The 27,436-nt window shown below is 42.2% G+C and overlaps 1 protein-coding gene across 1 annotated transcript; it reads right to left on the bottom strand.

Annotated features, from left to right (window-relative positions):
- Positions 1–9,414: 9,414 nt before the first annotated feature.
- On the bottom strand, positions 9,415–25,523 carry LOC134405567 (vomeronasal type-2 receptor 26-like). The gene is made up of 6 exons (XM_063136813.1): positions 25,366–25,523; positions 22,590–22,881; positions 20,927–21,778; positions 15,726–15,953; positions 12,694–12,820; positions 9,415–10,313 (listed from the first exon to the last, which is right to left on the bottom strand). The coding sequence occupies exons 1-6, from the start codon at positions 25,521–25,523 to the stop codon at positions 9,415–9,417; spliced, it is 2,556 nt and encodes an 851-aa protein (XP_062992883.1).
- Positions 25,524–27,436: the final 1,913 nt, after the last annotated feature.

Raw genomic sequence — 27,436 nt, 5'->3', positions numbered from 1 at the left:
GAAGAGAAGTGGATTGGGGGGTCCGTGCACACCCCTTTTTATGAGATCTGCCAGTCTTACTGTTAGTTTTGTTAGTGTAAATTGGAACTCCAGAGGACTTTCATGAAGCAACAAAAGGAATTGCCATCCTGTCTGTTAATTAAAGTCGAAGATTATTATAAGTTCAAAGGGGAGTATTCCCTGTTGAATTGCTAGGGGAATAACATGTTTGCCACATCTACGCATGGGACACTTAGGCCTCATCTATACCAAGCAGGATATTGCACTATGAAAACAGTATGAAAGCAGTATTTAAAAGGCAGGAGCCGCACTACCTCTTCATAGCAGTATTGAAGTGCACTGACGACTGTTGCGGCCCATTGACACATACGATATACCACTTTCATACCACTATATCCTGCTTGGCGCGGCTCCTGCCTTTTAGATACTGCTTTCATAGTGCAATATCCTGCTTGGTGTAGATGAGGCCATGGGCTTAGAATTCCTCTGTGAAAGAACAGAACTCTCCTCTGCTTTTAGGTATTGGTTTGATAGCAGAATATTATGGAGTTAAATCCAAAAGATCCCTAGTTTAGAAGTTGTGTAACAATATGACAGTCAGTAAGTTTCATTCAGGAAGTGTGAGTTTATACTGTTTAGTAGAAGCAAAAAGTATATTTTAACTCATGAAACGTAAGGCTTTTCTGGGGTAGGGTGTGATTATCACTCCCTACCCCAGGTTCCTCTTGAGTTCTTTAGATGATGACTTGACCCTCCAGTTTCAAGTGTTTCTAAAGAGCACTGTGACAGGTTTTTGTTTTTCTGGTTTTTTTTTTTTAAGAACAGGGAAACTGCTTCATTTAATTGTAAAATGGGAAACCAAAAATCACTTTTATCACAAGTGTATTTAGTGGTATTTCACTATACAATAGTGCCTAAGTGCTCTCTTCATGGATCATGTGTAGATTGGCTGTGTTGTGAAGTAATTTGTAGATTGGGTTGGGTGATATTTCCTCCACTTACCCACTCCTGTACACTGGGGTGCGTGAGCCTCTTCTGAGGTTCAGTTTGACCTAGTGGGTGTTGGCAGCTACCTGCCCTTGCGTTGAGATTGTACACTCCACTTGTGCCTTTACCCTTGCATCAAAGAGGCCTTTAAGGCCACCGTGGGTGCAGGGAGTGAAGTATGCAATTTTGGGGTGTCAGAAGCACTTGGGCAGGTGTCCACTGTTGTGTCTGCAGTGCCTGACTCACTGCACAACCCACTGCCCTCCATCTTTCTGATTCTGTCAACACAAATATCAGAAGCAAAAACCAATGGTTGAAATTGCTAAAACGATGCAGCCGTTTTGCAAGGCGCCACTTTATCTTAATCCTGCCTTCCTGTCACTAGAATGTTTGCTCTCCAATACAGCTTGTGTATTTACACTATTTTGGGGGGCTCCTGAAAGTCTCACTCCCCCATAGCATCTTTCATCATCTCTTCCTCTGTTAGAACCCATACAGGTGAAGTCCTCTGAGAGTTCTGTTACAGTTCATGAATCACTCAAATATGCCATGTTGCCATTCCCAACTGTAAATTTGAATAGGAGGTTACTTTCTCCATAAAGTTATGAAAATTCCAAACTTGTATTTGCTTTCACAAAATGTGTACTTCAACATGTGGAGATGATGATTTTTGAAAAGTGCACATTTCCCCCCCAAAACGTACAACTTTTTCAAAGTGCACAACTGTCGCAAAATGTGCAATTTTTAAATCACCCACACTTTCATCTGTGTGTGTGTGGGGGGGGGGATTATCAAATATTTGCAGATTGCTTAGTTCCAATTTCACTATCTATAGCTGTTCACTTGGCACAATGTTCACAAACACACCGTGATCACAAATGTGAGAGGAAGTGGAGGTGAGACAATCAATGAGTTAAAGTTTGAACAATATATGCTTCCCGCCCAATCTAAGTTTGAGCAGGAAAGCAACGGTTGTGGGTTGGGAGGGGCAGGAAAGGAGAGGGCTCACATGGTTCAGTGTTTGAGCCTCATGAGTCGTGGGTGGGGCCGCGGCTATAAAAGCCGCACCGCCCGAGGTTCGGCCTCTTTTGGTTTTCGGCTGTCTATCGGACAGCACAGACGGAGAGAAGCTCCTTCGGCATTTTCGGCGGCAAATTCGGTGGCAATTCAGCAGCCTGGCAGCTTGGCTTGGTGGCGGCGGAGCTTTTCTGCGGCAAATTGGCGGCGCAGCGGCTTGTATCGGCGGGCGGCAGCGTCGTTGTTTTTTCTTTACTGATAGCAGCAGTGTGGTTTGGAGAGCGAGGGGGGAGGTCGAAAGGGAGTGCGGGGGGTTTCGGGGCTGCCTTCAGCCAGGCATCTGGCCTAGCCTTTTCCACCCTGCATTTCCCAGTAGGGGCAGTTGGCTCACTCCTCCTGGGCGAATCAGGCTTTACCAGGCAGTATTGGGGTTTTTTCCATTGTACTTGATCAGCGGTTCCACCTGTTTCTCCTGGTTTAGGCCCTGCTCTACCCCCCCTCCACTGTTTCCCTTTGCCATTCAGGATCATCCTTGCACCAGTCCCTTCTATCTGGCTTTCTGCCACGTGGGCTGCCCACACGGCCCAGGGTTTTTGTTCCCATTCAGGCATTAGGCCTGGCAGCATCCATATTTTATCTCCTTAAGCCTGTTTGCTGGGTTTTAATTATCCCTTATCGTTATTTTGCTTGGATTCATTTTAATTTTACAGCTTTTATCTCACATTTGCAATGCTTGTGGCCTAGTCAATAGGCTAGGGTTTAGCTAGGCTCGTAACCTTACAGGCCTAGAACTATTCAGTCACCTGATTTTGCAGGCTGTTGGGTTTGTGTGCTATTTTGACTGTAAACTAATTCTACCACATTATTAGCATCCTTATATCTTTGTACAGCTTTTATTACTAAGTTTGTTATTGTAGTGATTCCAATCTTGTTATTTAATTATTTTCTTTATTTTCTTTATTTTCTTTGCGTTACTCGTTTTCACTATGCCTCCCAAGACAGGCCGTGGGGGGAGTAAAGGAAAGGGTAGGGCACCCCGCCTGCTTTCAAAGCACCCTCTTCTTCATCTGATGAAGAAGAATCTTCTATGTCCTCGGTTTTGCAGTGCATTGGGGCTTTGGAACATGACAATGCGGCTCTTAAGCAACAGCTGAAAGCCAAGGAGCTGAATACTAGAAGTAATAGGCATAAGAGTAAATGAGCAAGTAATTCATCTGTAGTTCCTTTTTCAGACCAATCTTCTGAAGTGCAAACAGCAGATGCAGTGCAAGATGCTTCACCTCTAATGCTAGCTTCTGAGGCTTCACAAGTTACAGTGTCTACCTCATCGGTGTCTATGGCTACGCCAGTGGCATCTGGCAGTTCCTCACACAGTGAGTATCATTGCACCACAGCAGGTCATCCACTTTCAACATTTTCACATTGGGGCATGCCTCCTTGGGCTATGATCCCATTTTGGCCTTTCTCTAGACCCATTGAGCTTGAAGACACACAGGAAATGGAAAGCCCTCAGCGGGCAACCCCAGAAGCCTGTGTGCCTGTGTGGCAACCCATGCCTAGTACCCCTGTGTGAGCAGTAGCTGAGACTCAGACAACAACAACCTCTCTCACTGAATCTAGTCCTTCTGCTCTGGTTATGGCTTCACAAACTACCCAAACCAAATCTGAAACTGGTAAAGAGGAAGCAAAGGGTGACCCCTATGCTTCAGCTAAAGTGTCTAATATCCCTTGCGGAGCAATTTCTACGCCAGTGGGGTATCACCTGTTACCTGCCACTAAAGAGAAGATCTGGAAGGGTGAGTTTGTTGATCTGTTCTCTCTCTTATTCAGAGAGGAAGAGCAGAAAGACATGGATAACAACAAAGAGAGGGAGCAGGAACGTAGTAAAAAGAAAAAGGTTGAGAGAACTTGGGCCAATTGGTTGGCCGGATACATAATATTCCTAGGGGTAGCTTTGCTGAAGCACCCCGAAAAAGCGACAGTGCTAGTTAAATATTTAGATATATTTTTCAGATGTTACACTGAATATTTAGGCCCAGCATGGTTAGGATATGATGAGGCTTTCAGACTGAAGGCCCAGTTCAACCCAGATATTAAATGGGATGTGAAGGAGCCAGAATTATGACTGCAATTCATGACCCCTGCCAAATCAATTTCTGGCAAAAGGGCAGACAGTGGACATATCCTATCATACCCGGCAGGGCCCTCACAGCCTCGGGGGCCTGCCGGGCAATCGGTTCAACCCCGATTACTATGTTGGGAGTTTAGCTCCAAGGGCACTTGTATGCACACACAGTGCAAGTTCAAACATGAGTGCTCCATATGGGGGGGGGGGGCTCACCCCTACTCAGGATGTCCTAAGATCAAAGGCTCCAAAGGTGGAAGGGAATTCCGCCCAGGTGGTAAGCCTAACATCACAGGCCCTTCTACAAAAGTGCCCCAGTCTAATTAGGATTCAGGAGTTATCATCAGCATTACATGATTATCCACGACGTGACGATGCTTTATTCCTTTTTAATGGATTTTTGTTTGGTTTCAGAATTCCTTTTCAGGGCCCTCGGCTCCCTGTTTTTTCCAGAAACCAGGCTTCCATTTGTGGAATGGAGGATCTGGTACTTGAAAAAAGTTCTAAAGGAAGTGAAATCTGGTAGGGTTTTAGGTCCATTTGTGCAACCTCCCTTGCCTCGTTTGAGGGTTTCTCCCTTGGGCATTGTGCCCAAAAAATCCCCGGGAGAGTATCGCTTGATACATAATTTATCTTTTCCCCCTGGGGGTTCTGTTAATGATTTCATCCCAGCCCAATTATGCACGGTTAATTATACCTCCTTTGACACTGCTGTACGGATGGTACGACAGTGCGGAGTTGGGGCATTGATGGGGAAGTGCGATATCAAATCTGCCTTCCACCTTTTACCCGTGCATCTAGAGGACTTCGAGTTGCTCGGGTTCTCTTTCCAGGAACACTTCTATGTGGATCGGGCCCTCCCAATGGGATGTGCAGTGTCTTGTTCTGTTTTTGAGAGATTCAGCACATTCCTTGAGTGGTTATGGTGACATAGAACTGGATCTCAGAACTCGGTCTATTATTTGGAGGATTTTCTCTTTGCTGGGGCAGCTTCTTTGCCCCAATGTGCCCACTTTATGCAGGAATTCCAAGAAATGACTTCTCACATAGGTGTCCCCCTAGCGCAAGAGAAGACCGAGGGTCCTTCTTCTTCTCTAACATTTCTGGGCATCCAGCTTGATTCCTGCAATCAATCTTGTAGCCTCCCTAGAGATAAACTAGAATCTCTCAAAGAGCTCATCGGAACTATATCCAAGGCCCATAAAATCACTCTCAGGCAACTTCAGGAGCTAGTTGGCCACCTGAATTTCGCCTGTAGAGTGATAGCTCCTGGCAGAGCATTTTCCAGATGTTTATGCAATGCGATGAAAGGTGTCAAGCGACCCCTCCACTGCATCCGAGTATCTGCCAAGATGAGAGCGGATCTCGAGGTTTGGACTTCTTTCTTAAATCAGTACAATGGCATTTCCTTTTGGAGGGCTGACTTATTGTTAGAGGCACAGTTACAGGTGCATTCTGATGCATCTGGGTCATATGGCTTTGGAGTGATCCTTAAGGACCGCTGGTGTGCCCAGCAGTGGCCAATGTGTTGGAAAGTGGAAGGCATCTGCCGTGATTTAACCTTTTTGGATTTTTTTCCAATTGTTGTGGCAGTATGGTTGTGGGCAGATCTACTTTCCAATTCATCCATACACTTCTGGTGTGAAAACCAAGCCACGGTACAGGTAGTTAATTCCCTATCCTCCAAAAACAAGTGGGTAATGAGACTGGTCAGAGCTTTGACGCTCCGTTGTCTCCAATTTAATATTATATTTTATGCACGGCATGTTCCAGGACTGGATAATGGAATCGCTGATGCTTTGTCACACAACCAGATTTCCAGGTTCCGGGAGTTGGCCCCTGCAGCTCGGCAGTATCCTGATCCCATGCCCAAACAATTGTGGGATCTTGGAGGGATGAAGCATTGGAAGCCATGAGGAGATCTGTGGCCCCAGGTACCAGAGCGCTATATGAGTGTGCAGGTAGGGAATTCCACGCCTTTTGGATTTCCTTAGGGTTAGCGGCCCAGTGGCCCATTCCCATAGAACACCTAATGCAGTTCTGTGTGGTCTCACACAATAGAGGTGTGGCCATCAGAACTTTGAAGGGGAAATTGGCGGGCCTGTCCTTTGAGGCCAAGATAATGGGGTTTGAGGATACAACCTCGGACCCTAGAATCAGGCATATGCTGGAGGGTTGGGCTAGAATTGCCCCAGCCCCTCCGGACAAACGCAAGCCAATTACCCCAGAGATACTCTTGGGACTGTGACAGCTGTGGGCAGCTCTTTGTTCATCACCCTATGAACAGGACTTATTTCATGCTGATGCCGTGATAATGTTTTTTGATGCGTTCCATGTTAGCGAGGTGCTGGCATCCTCTAAGAAGGATGTTTCTAACAAAGCATTTCAAATCGAGGATATCTTACTCATAGGAAATGAGATTAGGATTGCCCTCAGATGATCTAAGACAGATCAGAGGGCAAGAGGCACCAGCATAGTCTTAGCTTCTGCTAGATGTCCAGAAATCTGCCCAGTTGCAGCAATGAGAGCCTTTTTGTTTACAAGAGGACTGGGGCAAGGCTACTTATTCTGTCATGACAATAAATCCCCGTTAACCAAATTCCAGTTCTGGTCAGTAGCCAAGAAAGCTTTATGGGCAATGGGTTTGGATAACTGCCAGTCGGAACACACTCTTTCCGAATTGGAGCTGCTTCTACTGCGGCAATGGCCGAGATGTCTGAAACAAGGATTAGGGCCATTGGTAGATGGCGTTCCAGAGACTTCAAAACTTATGTTCGTTAAGTAGTTGGCTTAGAAGTTAATAGTTTTTCTTTCTTCACCAGATGTTGGGCCAAGGTTGGAGCTTCCCCGATTCTCATATGCGGGCACAGTATGGTTTTTTGGGCCAGTCGCACAGCGTCATGGACAAACATGGGCTCGCAGTTGAGGCTTGGATTTGAAGCTGCCGTACACTGGGTTGGATGGGGAGGTTTGAGATGGGGAGGTCTCTTTCACACATTATCACAGTTAGAGTTTAAGTTTGGCCCTCCGCAGGTGTTGGTCATTCACCTGGGAGGTAACGATTTGGGTCTTCTAAAAGGGAAGGCCCTGATTCTACAAGCTAGGGAGGATTTTGAGTATATTTGGAGATGATGGCCACTGACGTTGATCATCTGGTCCTGTTTGTTGCCTTGGCGCCATTGGTGTGAGGGACATAATATTAGAGGTTTAAATAAGGCGGTTCACAAAGTTAACAGAGAGATTAGAGCATTTTTGTGGGGAAAGCGGGGATGGGTCATCCCGCACTCTGATATTTCACCATGTAGGCCAGAGCTATATAGGGTAGAGGGGTCCACCTTTCTGATGCAGGAAATGATATTTTCCTGCAGCATCTGAGTGTGGGACTGCAGGATTTCTTCCCGGGTTGGTGGGGGAAAGGGGACCTAAGCTGAGGCTTGGTCCCCTTTTGTGGCAGGAATGTGTGGGAATGTAAACCTAGGACAGGGATAGTGAGCACACTGGCACCCTTGGCAGTGATCTCCATATCCAGAGGACCTGCTCCTCAGGGTTCTGCGGCTCACGAGTCAGGCTATGGTGTGCAGTTGGAGACCATGCTGTCAGCATCTACCCACTGTCCCTTATGGCAGCGGGCGGGGTGCAGTGGGATAGGCTCCCCACACTCTCAGAGTGTCGCATAAGCAGGGAGCCGGTGAACCAGCTTCTTGCTTTGGAGAGTGGCTCGCCATTTAACAGGCAGTAGGCCAGAGTAGCAGAGTTATTCCTGCACTGTCACACTCAGATCCGGGGAGGGTTGGATTAACCTGATTATTCAATAAAGAGGCCCTAGTTTTACCCAAGCTCTGGTGTCTGTGTCTTCTTTCATGCGTCCTCCCTCACTCACAACTTGTCACTCTTGAGCATCACTCATTCACCCATCCCTAAACAAAGGCTCAGAAATTTACCCCAACCCAATTTACTCTGCACTCCAGCTGTCTAGTTTTATCAGGGTAAATACATCTACATCTTCAGTGGATTTTTTAAAAAAATGTCTGGGACCGGGTTTAGTCACTATGAGCTCTCCTATCCTCTGAGTAATCACCTGAGTTTTTTCCTGAGTTTTCAGGTAAATGTTCAGATGTACAGTGGAGAAGGAAAAGACCAATGTCATCAACTGTGCATCTTGACTGGGTTTGACTGGGCAGAGATACTATTCTTCAATCTCTCCCTATTGAAAATTCTTCCAATTATTCTAATCACGGGTACACAGCATTGTTTGTAATGACACAGCATTTATTCTGGCAAGATATGAAAACAAGTTTAGCAATATCCAATAATAACACATACCATTTCCATTTCCTTGTTATCAACTTTGGTCACATGACCACACACAAATATTCCCACACAACATTTTTGATCACATGGTCATTCTTTGGGTTACATGGCTGAACATATGGGGTCATATCATCACCAATTTGACAGCAGCTTGCTAGAAGAAGCAATATAGAAGCATAAACAGAAAAGCAATGTACACTAAATATTGCAGATATCAGTTGTAATAATTAACCAGGTTTATTCACAGGAGAGGATTATCAGATTTGATGCCAAAAACATTCAGGAAGCACAGTGATTATTTTTTGCATGCATTTGTAGCCAGAGCATCATAGGCTTTCATGCACAGGTTCTAAAGAAGTCATCTGAGTTTCTTTCACAGCCTTAGCTGCTACAAAAGATTTTCATATATTTCAAACAATGAAAAGAGCTTACAAGCTTGTTGAAGAGCTGCTGAATGTGAATTTAAGTAGATAATATAATGTAGGGTGAGCATATGAAAAGGAGAACAGGGCTCCAGTATCTTTAACAGTTGCATGGGAAAGGGAATTTCAGCAGGTGTCATTTGTATATATGGAGAACATGATGAAATTCCATCTTCATCACAACAGTTAAAGGTGGAGGAGCTATACTAGAGTGGCCAGATTTAAAAGAGGGCAGGACACCTGCAGCCTTAACTGTTGTGATGAAGAAGAAATTTCACCATGATCCCCATATATACAAATGACACCTGCTGAAATTTCCTTTTCAATACAACTGCTAAAGATACAGTTGATCCTATATAATGACTGTTTTCCTATTTAAATGATGGATTTCTCTTAAGTAAATCTTGATCCAGTTCTCCAAAGTCAGGAAGATTAGCCAAAAGGATCAATATCTGGCAGCTACTGAGAGGGAAATTCTAAGTTATATTTCAATACACACACACACACACAATTCTAAGTTACCAATTATAGCAAAAGACACAGAGACATTGTTTAACATTTCCGTGTTAGCTGTTCCCTGTTGTTCAGCTCAGGCCTCAACACAATAATGTAACATTTGGGGAAAAAGATGCAACCCAACAATCCAGCACTGGAGGCTAAGATAGAGAAGATCTCCACAGCCACCATGTATTTTCCTTTGGTGCTTAAGTAGGATGGAACAAAAGACAACCAAACACTGCAAAAGACCAACATGCTAAAAGTGATGAACTTGGCCTCATTGAAACTACCAGGTAACTTCCTGGAAAGGAAGGCTACAGTGAAACTGATAATTGCCAAGAAGCCCATGTAGCTCAAGGCACAGTAAAACATAGTCACAGAGCCTTCATTACATTCCAGTACAATTTTTTCAGCCACTGAGTGCATGTCAACATCGGGAAATGGAGGAGACATTCCCAGCCACACAATGCAGATCCCTGATTGGATAAGGGAGCAGGAAAGAACAATGGAGATGGCCTGCTCCTTCCCCAACCACTTCCTCATTCTGGATCCTGGTTTGGTGGCCATGAAAGACAGAACTACCATGATGGTTTTAGCTAGAACAGAAGATACAGCCACTGAGAAGATGAAGGCAAAGGTCGTTTGTCGGAGGAGGCAAGTCATCTTCTGAGGTTGACCAATGAATAGCAATGTGCAAAGGAAGCAAAGCAGGAGGGAAATGAGGAGAGTGTAGGAAAGGTCCTGGTTATTGGCTTTGACTATAGGAGTCTTGTGGTGCTTCATAAATGTTCCCAGCACCACAGCTGTGATCAAAGAAAAGGAAAGAGCAAAGACGGCTAAACTGAGCCCCAGAGGTTCTTCATAAGACAAGAAGGTTTCCATCTTGGGAATACAGTAATCCCGATTCTTACTTGGATAGTCTTTGGCTGAGCATGTGTTACAGTCACCCATATCTATGGAAGAAAAGATTTATGTTCAGTTCACAAACATGATTGTCAATCTCACTAATCATATCTATTGCTCCACAGCCTTTTCTGCTGTGGCACCCCGGCTGTGGAATGAGCTCCCTAAGGAGGTTCACTTGGCACCTACATTTATATTCTTTTAGATGCCAAGAATAATATTCTTTTATTCTCCCAGTATTTTAACAGTCTTTAAATTAATTTGAACTTGCTGTTTTAAATTTGTATTTTAAGTTTGTATTTTTGCATTGCTGCTGTTTTTATCTTGGTTGTGCTTTTATGTTGTTTTTTATATTATGGTGTTATACTGTTGTTTTATACTTGAATTGTCTTAATTTTGTGAACTGCTCAGAGAGCTTTGTCTATTGGGCGGTATAGAAATGCAATAAATAAATAAATAAATCATTCACCACTTATATCAGAGAACACAGTCAATGCTGATATTAAATATGTTGGAGACATAAAGCAGAATCTTATGTTTTAAAGACAAGTATCTGGTAGGTGAATATATGGCAACCTTGCAAAAGTGCCAGATGTGGTTGACAGCTGAGGAGATAATCCAATTAGCAATCATGCATTTCCTACTGTTCATGTTGGTTTTATTACCCTTCTCAGAAATGTTGCTGTGGCTACCAATAGATTTTCATAGTGATCTACATCATCATCAATTACTGATAAAAAGTAACCCCTGGTAATAACTTCTGCATAGGATGAAGCATCTGAACTGTGTTCTGAGATCACCCAATAAAAGTACATTGCAAAAATTAAGTGTCAAGCCGACTTGGGTATGAAAAATAGCTGCTAGGTCTGGAATGTAAAGATAGAGCCTTCTTGTGGATTCCTTCTCTATTCCCGATGGTATAGACATGTTTGAGAATTTCTTTATTTCTTTATTTTATTACATTTATATACCACCCCACAGCCAAAGCTCTAAGGGCAGTTTACAAAAGTTTAAAACAGTAAACATTAAAAAAGTATACAAAATTTAAAAACCATCCGAAACATAAAAACAACAGTATAAAACAGTATCCATTTAAAAACAACAGTTCTGGGGTCTGTTAGAAAACAAACTTAGCATTGTTAAATGCTGTTAAATGCCTGGGAGAAGAGAAAAGTCTTGACCTGGTGCCTGAAAGATAACAGTGTTGGTGCCAGGCGAGCCTCATCAGGGAGATCATTCCACAGTCAAGGGGCCACCACCGAAAAGGCCCTCTCCCTTGTTGCCATCCTCCGAGCTTCCCTCGGAGTAGGCAATCCCAGTGAGCAGGAGCTGCTAAGCTCCAGTTTTGAGAGGCATCTTCTCCGTTTAGATACTGGTATATTGATTTATTAATTCCAACTATTACCCCTTCTAAGGAACTCAAAGCAGTTTACATAGGCCTCTTCTTCTCACCTTTATCATCACAACAACCCTGTGGGGAAGGTTAGGCTGACAATCAGTGATTAATCCAAAGTCACCCCATTAGCTTCATGGCTAAATGAGGTCTAGTACCCAGTTCTCCCAAGTCCCATTATGATATGTTCACTGATACACCTCTTTTAGTCATCATTCCATATTATAGATTTTTTCAATACAGAGTTTATCCTTATTATAACTTCCTCCCAAAAGTGGGTGACAACAGGCCATTGCCAAAACATGTGAATTAAAGAAGCATTAGGTGCGTTAGATCTCCAACAGTTGTGCAGGTTGACAAAACCTTGTTGAAAAAGCATTGTGGACTCCCATAAACCTGAAACATATATTTTTTTGCTATATAAGATGTAGCCTAAGATCCATAGAAGCTCCAAATACAGATGCTCAGGCAACAATCCATTGATTCGGCAAAATATTACCCGCCACTCAGCTACTACACACCTGTCTTAAACTGTGGGTATCACAAAACCTTTTGATCCAATTTGAACAATTGAAGAATAGTCAGCCCAGCCCATGCATATATTTATGTACATGTTCTTCTATGGGCTCATCTACACCATACAGGATATTCCACTATGAAAGTGGTATGAAAGTGGTATATAAAAAGGAGGAGCCACACTACTGCTTTATAGCAGTATTGAAGTACACTGACAACTGTTGGGACCCATGACACATACCATATACTGCTTTCATACTGCTTTCATAATGCTATATATTGCTTGGTGTAGATGTGTCATGGCCCCCAACAGTTGCCAGTGCACTTCAATACTGCTATAAAGCAGTAGTATAGATCCTGCAGTGCACTTCAATACCGCTGTAAAGTAGTAGTGTGGCGCCTGCCTTTCTTATAGCGTTTTCATACCAGTTTCATAGTGGGATATACGGCTTGGTGTAGATGAACCCGAAATTGCAGCTAGTCTCTTGTTTAACTCCATACATGTAATGTATATTTCCTACCTTCCTGGTTTGAAATCTTCCCTTCTGGACATGGGATACAGTCATAGCAGCAGTGTGGCTCCCCCTCCTTCACCTGCTTGCTAGAACCAGGATGGCAACTCTCAGTACATACAGAAAGTGGCCGTGTCTAAACCATTGATTACAGAGAAGAATAAAAATGTAACAAGGTCACGATAATATCTATTCATTCATTTATTTTCTCTTATTTGTGGCACAACCCTATACTCAAGATACACCAGGTGATGGGCTGTAGGAAATGACAAAAATCGTTCCTCTATAACAACTGTCACAGGGTAAGCACTAACCCCTAAAGCTTTTGGTGCTGAAAGTCAGCTATTTTGCTCCATCAGTTCCCACCACTGGTGTGCATGTAGAACAGTGGTTCCCAAAGTGGGTGGTACTGACCCCTTGGGAGTGGTGGGATTGCATAGGGGGGGTGTTAAGAGGCAAGGGGGCAGCAGGGGGCGCAAAGGGGCAGCAGGGGGGCTCTCGAGGTGGTCTTTTCCGAGAAGCGCTTCTCCAGAAAGTCTTTAAACCCAAGGACATTTTTATGGGAGAAGGTAGTTTGGTCCCAAGCCATATAGGGGAAGAATCCACACATGTATTAATACCGTTTAAGAAGAGTCCTTTTAAAGGTGAATTGAAAAAACGCTAATGAAGAGACATACCCTGCTTGGTGAGCCCTGTTATCCTGCACTATGGAGAGTGGTTCAGAAGCTCCTGGTTGCATTTCCAACATGATATTTGGTGGAATGTGGTTTTAGTGTGGTCTGCCTACTTCTCTCCAAGCAAAGAATTCGACTCCAGATTACTTAACGTGGTGATTTAAGACTCATGTTAAGTGTCTTTAAACCAGACATTGCGAAATTGGTATCACTTCATCAAGCCCATCCATCACATTATGAATTTAAAGAATAGTGAAGTATTCTACCCTAGTCACTAAATGTGATATCTAATATTCTTGCTAAATGACTATCAAACTTTGAAAAGATGATATCACTGGATCAAGTTAAACTAAATAATGTAAAAACTAAAATAAACTAAAAAAATGTAATTGAATTTTGAATAAATATTCAATTAATTGTTACTGTTTTGGATTTTATTGTTATTATCTTCCTTAGTGGGTTGTTGAAAACCACTATTCCAAATAATGATTTTTATAGTGTAGGGTGGGGGGCACTGGGTATGAGTTTGTGGAACCATGAGGGTGTTTGGGAACCACTGATGTAGAAGGAACACAGAGTTTTACTTCCTGTAATGTTTTCAAAGTGCAAATTGAGTTAGATTCATATTAAAATGTGATCTACAAAATGAATACCCCATACCAACTTTTTCATACTAGTTTAGTTTATTCATGAGTGCCACTTCCATACTATTTTGTCACACTTTTATTAATTATTCAGATTGTGGGAATATATGTTTTATTGCATCGAGAGGTGATACTTTAGCCCTACGAAAGACCAAAGACCAATTTAAAATCTGCATCTAGAATTATAGCTTTTAAACAGGCTAAATACATATACATTATATTCAGTCAGGAGTAATAAAATTTGTATTTCAATTAACAGGAACAATGTCTTTTTAGTTAATGTAAATGTAATCCTGGTTTCTGTATCTCATGGGTGGCTACTGCCACTTCCCTCATCTTCTCCATATGGTCCACCTGCATTACCCTTTGAAGGGCTGAAGTCCTATTACAATGGTATTTCCCCATAGGCCTCTGGTATCCAATGGGTTTTTCAATGCTGGTTGATATGCCTGTCAAAGCCATCATTTCACTTTGCAATATTGATGGAATTGCTCCAAGTGCTCTCTTCTGTGCTGTAGAGCACAGCTAGCAATTTAGTTTATTAGGGTCTTGGCAGCAATAAAACAGGTAGAATGCCATTGTCTTTAAATCTCATATTGAATATAATCAAGCACAAGAGGGACCGTATTTTCAGCCTTATTTTTTGGCAGTGACAATGGTGAAGCCATGCAGCTTCTCCATCACCATTGCATCTTCAGTTGCATCATCATCATCATCATCATCATCATCAATTATGAGTTCCCCTATATCCAAAACTCTCAGGGTGACATACATAATGCATTATAATAAAAGTAATTATAAAACATTTTAAAATACTTTAAAGCTTTTAGAAAGCAGCAACAAAGATTTTAAATAATTTTGAAGTAGTTATAAATATTCAAAAGCTGATGAAAATGAGAAACGTGATTTTAAAATGCAGCACTAAACATGTCATTAACAATAAAACAAGCAACATTTCAAATATCAACAAAACAAGCAGCATTTGAATATCATTTAGGTATATTTAAAGAATTGTATCGGCTAGGGAGAATAAAAAAGGTCTTTGCCAGTCGCTAGCTGTCCAGCAGAACTTTTATGGATGTTAAAAGTTTTATTACAACTTGACTGAGGAAGGTGAAGTTTAGAACCTATGGAGTCCCACTGTGACAGATTCCCAAGGCAATTTAAGGATGGAGTCACACATGTTTGCTCGGACCGTGACACCATCATTGGAGCAGTTTTTAGGGAGACTTCCAGAGCACCATCAGATTAGGTTATATGAGACGAGTTTCAGTTGATGCTGCTGAGATGCAGATTATTTGTTTAAAGAAGGTTGGATAACTATCTGCATTATTTCTTAATCCTAGCTAATAATGGCTAATTACAGCAACTAGGAAAGGGTTGACTGGGTGAGTTCAGATGAAGAAATGGGCCATGCCAACTTGCATGAAGGGATGCCACCAGTTACAACTAAGAGCAAGATATATGAAAGGGTGGCAATGGTGCAACTCTGTGAGATTTGGATGAAATGGATAATCTATAGTCATTTTAATTGAGGTGATGCCCTGGTTTTGACACTGAAACAGTGTCAGTTGCACTAATAGATGATCTCTATCCATCTATCTGTCTATTGATAGAACAGTCGATAAATAGATAGATGATAGATCTTAAACTCTCTCTTTTACCTGCTCCTGTCTGCTCTCAGTTAGTCTTTCTAGCTTCTTTTTGGGTTAGAGGTTCCTACCTTGTTAAACCAGCTGTGCCATGTAATGGCATCCTCATTGATGATGAATGCACTGTCTGGAGAAGCCTGAGGATCCATGCTCCCAACTTCCACACGGAGAAAGGAATCATTGGAGAAAAGTTTCAAGTTGATAATATCCAGTGCAGCTACTATCTCCCCATTCTCATTGAAGAAAACCTCATTCTGAGCACTGTTGTTAAATGAGACTCCTCTAAGAAATTGATGGAGCTAGATTGAAAATGGAAACACAGGAGTTTACAATTGATTGCTGTTTGACTAAACATTCACATCCACATTCATGGCAAGTTTCAAGCAAATCCCATCATCCCCTGATTTTTGGTGGGAGTTTTTATTTTAACTCTCCCCAATTCAAGTCCCATACTAGAACTCTGTCAGTTTTCACATAAGAAACCTCAAAATCAGCACCATGAGAGCTTATCCATGTATACACCTTTATGCCCAGTTGGAAGTCAATCTGAGCCTCCACTGATTTTTGGGGAATTTTTGAAAATCCCCCTCCTGATTATCAGAAATCCAAATATCTCATGGATTTTTAAAGCTGCAGACAGCTAAACGGGCTTTCCTTGTTGATGGCCATTTCAAAGGAAATCCCAACATACCATGAATTGGGGAGTAGATAAACCTTATGATTCTTCTTCCAAAATTCAAAAATTTACATGGAACTTCAAGAAGTCTAAACAGGGTGAGAGCAAGAAGGACTAATGCCCTGAGTCAAAGCAAAACACACACAAACCGTCCCTATGAGGCGGGCACAGAAGAGGAGAGGCAGCAGCAGGTGATGGCTATGTCCTGGTCTGAAGCAGTGGGAGCAAGCATGCAAAGGGCTTGTGGGGTTGACCCACACAGCCCATCTACATCCCCCAGGCACCAGGAGGGCAGAGACGCATGCAGAGAGGTGCTACACACACACACACACACACACACACTGTGCCATAGACCTATGGGGAAGTAAGTCCCAGGCAGCAGAACCAATACCCCACAATGACAACACGCAGGCGGAGGCGGGAAGGCGCGCATGCAACACACATTTCTGGGGGCACAAGTAAGTGAGCCAAGGATTGTTTCCACTTTCCAGGCCATCAAAACCAGTATGCAAACCAACCCTGTGAGGTGGGAACAGCACAGAAAGATGCCTTTTTGCAACCCATAAATAATAGGGGGCTAGGAGGATAGAGTAAAGCTTTGTCTTCCTTGCTTCAGAGTTGATTGACTGCACTGTAATCACAAAGCCATTAGTAAACAATAATAATAATAGTTAATTATAGCAGTACTACTACTACTACTACTAATAATAATAATAATAATAATAATAATAATAATAATAATAATAATCAACAACAAGAAGTTGAACCATAATGAAAGCCTACCTGACTTCACTGAGAAGGGAAAGCCAGGAGAGCTTTGGCTATGGGGTGGTATATAAAATAAATAAATAAGTAAATAAATAAATACAGCAAGGGTGATTAAGCACTGCAGCAGTGTTGCTGAATCACAAGAAGATTTTTTTAAAAAGGCTATGTCTGTCTTTTACCAGTAAGAGGAAAGTGGACGTGCCCAGGGGGAGGGGGAGCTGTGGCAATTTGACTGCTCCTGTCTAGGTACGTCATTCAGAAGCTACCATACACTTCAACTCATGAGAGGCAGTAGTAGCTTCACTGGCTAACCTTTGGAGGGTTCTGATGACCCTCCAGGGCAGGAGTGTGCACTGGGCATGTCCACATGCCCTATGGACATCATCCCCTTGCACCACATCTATTCAGTTGTTCACCAAGGTTAGGGTGGGTAGCAGTGCTGTGTTTCCTATTGGTTATTTATTTACTTAGTATATGATTGAAGGCTGTGTTTGTGCGTTTGGTGGGGCTACTGCTTCAAAAACACTGGAAAAAGTCTGTTCAGACAAAGAAAGAAAAGTTACCCAGTATCCCAAGTTACTAAGTATCCCATTTTGCTTATCCCCCCCTCCAACATTGGGATTGGAGGATGATTCATCAGGTGATCACGTCTGGGAGTTGAATCTGCCTGTCATCGCTTAAAAAAAACCCTTACCCCTCCTGCTTTAAGCGATTCTAAACAAATTAATAGCAAGCAAACCACAGGAAGACAAAGTCTGAACATCTCCACAAATGACCCCCAACCACCACTCTCTAAGCACAGCAAGTTTCAGGGATGTGGGTTTCAAAACAAAAAAGTTATATGCTAATCTTTTCTGCAATGCAATCCTATGGGGAAAAACATCCAAAATGCAGACGGAGCGCTTCGTGAAAAGCGGATCGATTCGTTTGTGGTTGCTTCTTTTCGCTATGCTTCGCTAGCCCCTGAATCCCTTCTCCTCCGCCTGTAATGGAGGTGAAGCCCCCCGGTTTGCTATTGCTTCTCCAAACCGAAAAGAAGTGCATCAGTGGAGAGGCGTTATCCCCCATCTTGCTATTCTTCCATTCAGAGGGGATCTTTATAGGAAACATGGAGTTCACCTGTCCAATGCAGGGAATGATATTTTCCTGCAGGATCTGTGTGTGGGCCTGCAGGATTTCATCCTGGGCAGGTGGTGGTAAGTTGCTGAAGCCAAGGCTTGGCACCCTCCAGTGGAAGGTATTACAGGAAATTTAGAAGATGGAATAGGGATTGGTGAGCACCCTGGCATCTTTATGGTGATAAGCAAATCCAGAGGCCTGCTTTTCAAGGCTTATGTAGCCTTTGTGCCAGGATATGGTTTGCCTTTGCGGACCTCCTTGACTCAGCTACTCAGAGTTCTGTGGCACTGGGCAGTAATGATGCAGGTAGGTCTCCCCGCACTTGCAAAAGAGTGAAGCCTAAGAGAGAGGCTGGGTTTGACCTGGCTCCTGCCTTAGCAGCATGGCTCGCCCTTAATGGCAGGCTAGAGGCCTAAGCAAAGGACCTAAGAGCTTCCTGCACTTTCACACTCAGTTCCAAGGGAGGGGTGAATTTCCCTTATTAATAAAGAGGCCCAAGATTATCCCAAAGATCTGGTGTCTGTGCCTTTATTTGATGGGTTCCCTCTCAATTTGCAAGAGTAAGATACATTACCATTGAGGAACTCCGGCTACAGCTAGACAGGGCTTTATCCCAGTGTGATCCCTGGGATTGTCCCTGTGTGTTCACATGATGCACAGGAGATTCCAGGATCAGGGAGAGATGATCCCTCCCTTGCCCTGGGATATGGCCCTACACCTTAGGCCTGCTTTTTCCGTGGCCTCACAATGATCCTGAGAACACTGAAAGTGTGGCCCACCATAATGGTTTGTCCTGGCTCCTTGCAGTTACTCACGAGGAGCTGGGAGCCAGGCATGGGACACAGAGCTCCCTAGGAGATCTGCGCTCATCAGGGGTGGACTGGGGGGAGCAGGAAAACGTGTTGTGTTTTTTAAAAAAAGCACTCACCATTTGTGCACGAACACGCCTGCGCTACTTCCTCTTTGAAAAACAAACAAAAATAAAATGGCGGGTGTGATGTCCTCTTGTGTAAACAGACGGGGAGATCTATATCAAGAGATCTTCACCCCTCTGTTGTACTAGGCCGGTAGGTCTACCTGAGGCCTCTGTTTAAGTTTAATATGTGGATTAATGTTGTTTGGCATCTTATTCAATGGAAGAATAAGATGCCAAACAACATTATTAAAATTACACCCACAAAGGAAGCAATACCTATAGAGGAATATTAGAACTAATCTAAGCCTATCTTTCTCTTTCCTCTTATCCTCCTCCCCCCACCTTTCCCCTCGTTTCTATCTTTTTTCTTTTTTAAAATAAATAGAGAAATTAAAATTAAAATGTCAAAATATATCAAATTCCTGTCCTTCGATAGGCTTAAATTCACCTATTAAAAGATCTAAATTTGCCAGATTGCTTCAAAAGGAAGAAGAAAATCTTCAATTAAATGGTTTCAAGAGACATTATACAGGGGATGAACACCTATTTGATTCCATGAAATTAGGAGAGACATTTTTAATCTGTACCTTCATAAAAAAAGGGGGAGGGAGTAACTATTATAGTTGATAAAACAATTCCATTATAGTTGATAAAACAATTCCAAGGCCTAACTTCCAGTGAAGCCGACGGCTCCATTTCAACCTGGGCCGGCTGGAGGATGAGGAGGTAAGTCGCTGCTCCCCCCCTGGCTTGGGCCCATCGTTGCTGCCACACGAACTGTGGTGGCAGTGGCGGCTCCAGGCAAGCCCAATCCCCCACAGACCTCACTTACCTTGTCCATCAGCGGCAGGCCCGGGTTTCAATTGAGTGCCCTGGCTCAACCCGAAAGCAAGGCTGCAATTGTGGCCTTGCTTCTGGGTGCAGCCGGGGGCTCAATTGAAACCCAGGCCAGCAGCCGATGGACAAGGTAAGTCATGCACCCCCCCTGGTCCCTGACACCACACCTGAGCCCACCGCCGCACGAGCAGTGGCAGTGGCTCCAGGCAAGCCCCCCCCACTTACCTCATCTCTTCAGGGATGAGCGCAGGCCGCGCTCTCCCTGCTTCTCCCCCCTCCCTCCGGGGAATCTGACGCTGACGTGCATGCGTTAGCTTATCAGATTCCCTATAGGGAAACATGGGGATTTTAAAAAAATAATACAAAATTGATGGAATGGTCTTTTGAAAAAAGAAAGGCCATTCCATCAATGGGGAGTATAGGGCAATGCAGTCCTACTAATGGATTGCATGGGGAGGCTTCCAATTTGGTGCTATAAGTGCGCAAAAAATTGGTCGCCAACCCGGAAGTATGTCTGAACACTTTGAAACAGACATGTTTCCCCCCTTTTGTCCTTTGAACTCCCATCCAGCCCTCAATATTTCAGCAATCTCCCTGAAATGCGCAGGGTATGTAAAACCAGCATTTCTTTCTGGCAGTACTGCGTTTCAGAAAGATTGCTGAAATATTTTTTATTTTAGGCTGCTAGGTTGACCCACCTCCCAGTAACTCCAGTTAACATGGTGGAATGCTTGTTTTACTCACCGTCCTTAACTACAGGGAACACAATTGCGTTCCCTGTAAAATATATATATATATATATATATATATATATATATATATATATAATAAAATAAATGTGGACAGTCATATGAGTGGACAAAATGTTTGACAATACAGCTTGTTGCAGAGATTGAATGAAATTGTAATACCAAAATACATGATAGTCTCCCACACAAGGAAGGTGAGAACATTACCTTCCACCGCTGAAGCTTATTTCTTTTAGTATCCATCATTGTTCTGTGACTGTGTTTAGATGAGGACATGGCATGTAGAGCATGGGCTACAGCATAGACTGCATTGTAAATGCTGTAGCTTTGGCCCGTCATGCTCATTTCAAAAAAAGTCCCAGGGAGGCTCTCCAACTTTTCTCTCCCAGTGCAAAACTGACTGTCCATGTCATCCCCTACTGTATCTGGGAATTTACAGTCAAATGTTCGTTGCCAAAAGTCCCTGATAAAACCATCTCCTTTTGTGCAGAACGGATTTCTGCTCTCCTCAAATGACTTGAAACCTGGTAAGTCATTGGAGTGAATCCTGAAAGAGAGAATTCCATGGAATATTTCTGTATCCCAGTTCCTTTGGTAGGTATATGAACTGATCTCCATCTGGGCTGTCATTATCCATACTTTGCCTTTAAGTTTGCTTGCCTGGTTCTCCAGTTCTGATAAATATGGCAACCATCTAAAAATAGCAAAAGAATATGATTCTGCATGGACCACCATTACGTTGGCTTTTGTGTCTAACAGTTTAACATGTAATTTTGTTCCATGTTCGAACATGCCATAAACTTCAGTGACATAACTAAATTTGGGGATTCTTTCTATGAATGAAAAACAAACACCACTGTCAGGAAACATGGCCAATACAGCTTGCAGAAATCTTTCTCCATTGTCAGTATCCATAAAAGCAAGTCCAATCCACGTCCACCTGAAATGCAGGAGCAAGGAGAGAAGCCCCTCATTCTGAAGGGCTTCCTGAGGAACCGTCTGGTAGAAGGGAAGTCCTGGAGTCTTATCATTCATGACTGGAGCAGTGCCATATATTAGCTGAAGGGAGATTGTAGAAGTGGTCATAAGATGATATTATTTCCTTATTACTCTCGGATAAGATTCCTTATATTACCAATAAAGTAGCTAAATTTTGTGCAATTGCAATAACATGCTGTACCTTTTTAGCCCCTGAGTGTACTCTGTGATTTTAGACGGATTTGTTGATATAACTGTTATGAACTGTGATTCTCTAGATGTTGGTAGATTTAATGTGTTAACGTATTTTGTATAGAGTGTTTGTTAAATGTACTGTTGATACTGGTCAATGACCATAATAAAATATATTAATTCCAGAAGTGGTCATAAGATGATATTATTTTATGGAGCACTTTCTAGGTTTCAAATGAGCCACATACATTGTGTCAGGAATTCATAAAAACACTACAAGGCATGTAAATTCTATTATTGTTGTCATGCTTTATCCCAGCTTTCCAAAAGCTTGTGAATCAAGATGTGTTAGACTACAAATCCTATCATCCTCAGCCAACAGGTGCTGAAGGAGATTGTAGTCCAACACACTTCAAGGACACTGCTTTGGGAAAGGTTGTCATTGTAAGTGCAGTACCCTAAGTATACAATTAGTCATTTCTTTGTTGGTTGAATTTGTATCTTGCCTTGCCTTTAAATAATACTCAAGACAGCTAACAACAGCAATAATAATGCTATCAAATACCATGAAATAATATTACTTCCAATATAAATTGTCAAATAGCAATATAAATAAAAAAATGGTTTTTTTTATGGAGAAGGTAACTAGGAGAATATTCCCATGTTCTACATACATGTAAGCAAATGTTATGTTTCCCACCTGTGGAACCTTATAGCTATCCAAGATATTTGCTATGTGAAGAGAAATTTCAGAGTCTAATCCCCCAATAACTGCAGTTAGGTTATTCTGAATGTCACAAATGTAGTTGGGGACCAATCTCTCCAGTAATGACAGAAGTAACATGGTTGCATGATAAGTTCTCCTTGCATCGAGATAGCTGTCATAGATGTGGAATCCAAGAGTTAGATTGGGCAATATGTGAGGGTTTTCATTGATCTCTTTTACTGCAAATGCAAAGGCCAGGAGATGCTGGTAATTCTTTGGCAATATGCTAGAATGAGAGTCAACACTTGAGTCACAAAAGGTTTGTTAATACATGCAACACACACACACACACACAGAAAGAGAGAGAGAGAGAGAGAGGCCTCATCTACACCAAGCAGGATATTGCACTATGAAAGTGGTATATAAAAGGCGGGAGCCACACCAAGCAGGATATTGTGGTGTGAAAGTGGTATATAGTATGTGTCAATGGGCCCCAAGCATTGTCAGTGCACTTCAATACCGCTACAAAGCAGTAGTGCAGCTCCTGACTTATATACCGCTATCATACCACTTTCATAGTACAATATCCTGTTTGGTGTAGGTTAGGCCTAAGTGGGTGGCCATTAAGTCTCCAAAAGAATTCCTTTCCCTGCTCTGAGGGAAGGGCAGGTTCCAGTGAAATAGTAACAGCATCTGTAGTGTGGCTCTTGCCTTTTATTTACTGCTTTCATGCTGCTTTCATAGTGGAATATCCTGCTCGGTGTAGATGAGGCCAGACACTGGGGCCTTAGCTAGACCTAAGGTTTATCCCGGGATCGTCCCGGGGTCACCCCTGTTCATGTAAGTGACACACAGGATATACCAGGAGTAGGCAGGGACAACCCTGGGACGATCCCAAGATAAACCATAGGTCTAGCTAAGGCCTTGGTCTGAAATAAGTGGTTTTGTAAGGCTGCATACAGTAATCCTAATCTTAGCTTTGAAAGCATGTATAGCACACAGCAGGTTAATTTTCTAGAAACAGTTGTAAAAAAACAGTCCCAAGGTCTTGCTACTACCATCTTTAAAAAATCTACAAATAGAAATACTTTTCTTAAGTATGATAGTTACCATCCCATACAACTAAAAAATAACTTACTATATAGTCAATGTTTTTACTGATTAAACAAAACTTTATTCAAGAGTCACAGGCCTTAACACAATGGTTTCAGAGCAGGGGCTACTCAAAGAGGACCATCAAAGCAGTAATTGCAATTGTGAAAGCCTTCTGTGCCCCCCCAAAAGAGTGGAAAATAATAAAATCTCATGTGTTTTGCCTTACAATCCAGTAACCAAGAAATTGCAAGTACCCATACGCTCCATGTGTCATTTGTTTAGACCTACCTGATTTAGCAACGGGATCTATGGTAACATTCAAGAGATATTTTTTTAAAAAAAAAAAGCTCGCTAATACACACATACTACAAAAAAATTAATTAAAGCAACAACAACACAGCACAATCTATGGTGCTGAATTTACCTAGGCTCCAAGGGCACCATCCATGTGGCCCATGTGTGTATTTCAAATTTACAAAAAAGTTTCTCTCATTTAATGTTACCAATAATTGTAAATGGATACAGATAGCAGATCTTCTCTGTTGTAATACCACAGGGGTCATCATTACCTGCCCTTGCAATAGAATACATGTAGGAAAAGCATCCAGACAATTAACAATAACGATTGGTGAACAACCTGAGACATCAGAAGGTTGGGGCACCTCTGGTCAAACACTTTCTAGATGAAAAAAACATGGACCTGAGAGAATATTGTTTTGGGCAATAGAGAAGATGAGAGGAAACGAGACATTACTAAGCAAAAGAGGACTTTTCTGAATTTTGTCCTTGAAATCTTTGGCACCAGGGGGATTGAATGACTCTTTGGATTTCATTATATACAAATAACGAAAACAGGATGGAATCAATAGTTAATGTTTAGCGCAGCTTTTTCAAAAAGAGCATTCATGTAGCTATAGTTAAGCTGGAGCAGGACGTTTTAGACACAAGACTATCACGGCTGCTGGCTGCTGTTCAATTAACTTCAATAGCCATTATCTGGCCTTGACTCCACAGTATGAGCAGGAATTCTCTCAGATAACACAGTTCTTGGTGGGGATGCCCAAAAGAGAAAGAAAAAGCTGAGGTCTTTTAAACTATTTTTAAAATTATTATTAGTGTACATTATAGCAGCTTGCGTCTTTCTTCAAGTCGTCCGTTTATTAATTCAATGGGGATATATATCTTTGTTGGTCACATTGTCCAGTCTTACCAATTTGTTCTTTTAAAATAAGTATGTTTAATGTTTTTCTTATTGATCATAATGTTAATGTATCAATTGTTTTTCTAAAAGTATTCACAAAAGTTTAAGTTGTGTTTATTTTGTTCTTGTAGCTCCTGAGGAAGGATTTTTAGCCGAAACATTGAGCCTATTGAAGAAATGATTAAAGATAAGAATTTTCATCAGCACCACAACTTTTCTCTATTTCCACAGACCAATCAGTTGGTGCCATGGGCTCCACTGCTAAAAAAGTCGGGGTAAGTACCTGACTTTTTTGGAATGGAGTTTCCAGGGTTTACTCCCAGATGGCTTTTCAATGGCAGCTGCATCATGCAGATGATGTGCCGCTACTGAGAAGCAAGCCCAGGGCAAACCCTTCATGTAGAAAGCCCTAGGACTGGTCATTCCAGTGACATAATGAATGGAAATGAAAACAATGAATAATTCATTCCTTACACAAGTTCTTCAAGCAAGTCTGGTGGGGGGTCTTCAGTGAAGGATGTCGGACTTGAGACAAAACCACCATAACTAACAATGCCACCAATAATGAAGTCTCCTGGCTGATGATACATGTGAAGAGGAGAGTGAGGATCACGGATGGTGCTTTTAGCCATGTGAACCTGGCAAACCATATGATAGAAAAGTGCAAGCAGAAAGACCACCAAATCCACCATCTTCAATGCAATTGCAAATCTTCCCTCTACACACAAATTTCCCTATTTTCTTCTACAACACAGCCATCATTCAAACCATCTGTATTTAGAACTGACTTCTAAAATGGTAGTTTAGTCAGGGGATAGGAATAAAGACTTAAAATGCCCAACATCACAGTAGCGGTCCTTGCCTGTTCCTAGTCCCTTCCCTATCTCTACTGCTACTCGGTATATTTATGAGATCTGCCAGTCTTACTGTTAGTTTTGTTAGTGTAAATTGGAACAAGTCAGGAATTTTATGAAGCAGCAGAAGGAATTGCCATCTTTTTCATAATTAAAGTGGGAGATAATTCAAGAGGCGTATTCCCTGTTGAATTGCTGGAAGAATAACATGTTTGTCACATCTGCACATGAGATGCTTGGGCGTGAAATGCCTCTGTGAAAGAACAGAACTCTCCTCCACTTTTAGTTATTGGTTTGATAGCAGAATATTATGGAGTTAAATCCTCTGTGTGTATTTGCATGCACATTCTAGACAGTTTCAACCAAAAGATCACTTGTCAGATGTTGTCTTAGAATATAATAGTGAGGAAGTTTCATTCAGGAAGTATGTGTTTATATAGCTTAGTAGAAGAACAGGGGAAAACTATATTTTAAATCAGGAAATGTGCAGCATTTATCGTGCATTCATCGTTCCCTACTTCTGGTTGTTCTTGAGTTCTTTAGAAGATGTCTTGACCCTCCAGTTTCATGTGTTTCTAAAGACTACTTTGGCCGGTTTCATGAAGAGTAGAGAAACTGCTGCATTTAATCGTAAAATGTTGGGGAGAACCCACTTTTATCACATGTGTATTTGTGGTATTCCAATATAAAACAGTGTCTAGAGGCTGTCTTCATGGGTTATTTCCTGTGGCTTTGGTGTGTTGTGAAGTCATTTGCATCTTGGTGTGGGCGATCTTACCCACACTCTCTTTGGTGGGTGCTCCCTCCACTGCCACCCACCTATGTTCACCGGGGTGTGTGAGCCTCTTCTGAGGCTCAGCTTGGCCTGGCGAGTACTCAGTAGCCACCAGCCCTTGCTCTGAAATTGCACACTGCTTTCGTGCCTTTACCTTTCCTTCAAAAGGGACTTTAAGACTGCCATTGGCACAGGGCAGAAGTGTGCCATTTTGGGGCCTTGTGAATGCTCAGCCATGATTATCTAGATCCACTCCAATCAGGTTTCTGGCTTGGTTCTGGGTTAGGGTTAGTAGTCATATGATCAAGCACATGGCATTTGTTTTGATGGCTGGTGGCAAAAATTTTGATCACACAGTTGGTTGGGTTTTTTTGTTGTTGTTGTTTGTTTGAGCACATGGGGTAATGTCATCTCCATTTTGAAAGACAGTAGCAATAAATAAGAGAAGAAACGGTACTAAATGCTACATATATCATTTATAATACCTTATCAAGTTCATTCACTGTAAAAATTAATCAGTCTCATTACCATTGAAGTTCAGAGAGAACAATATTTATTACTTTCATTTGGAACCAGGGGGTCATATGTTTACATGCACATCATAGAATCATAGAATAGTAGTGTTGGAAGGGGCCTATTGATTGATTGATTGATTGATTGATTGATTAAATTTATATACCACCCCATAGCCAAAGCTCTCTGGGTGCTTTACAAAAGTTTAAAACAGTGAACATTAAAAAGTATACAAAATTTAAATGCACCAAAAATATAAAAACAACAGTATCAAACAACAGTATCCATTTAAAAAACAACAGTTCTGGGGTCCATTAAAAAAAAACCTTTAGCATTCATTGTTAAATGCTGTTAAATGCCTGGGAGAAGAGAAAAGTCTTGACCTGGCCATCGAGTCCAAGCT

Source organism: Elgaria multicarinata, chromosome 11 (genome assembly GCF_023053635.1).
Source record: "Elgaria multicarinata webbii isolate HBS135686 ecotype San Diego chromosome 11, rElgMul1.1.pri, whole genome shotgun sequence".
In the NCBI taxonomy this organism is placed as follows: domain Eukaryota; kingdom Metazoa; phylum Chordata; class Lepidosauria; order Squamata; family Anguidae; genus Elgaria; species Elgaria multicarinata.
The sequence above is the reverse complement of the archived record's forward strand: the minus strand, read 5'-3'. Positions and strand labels throughout refer to the sequence as shown.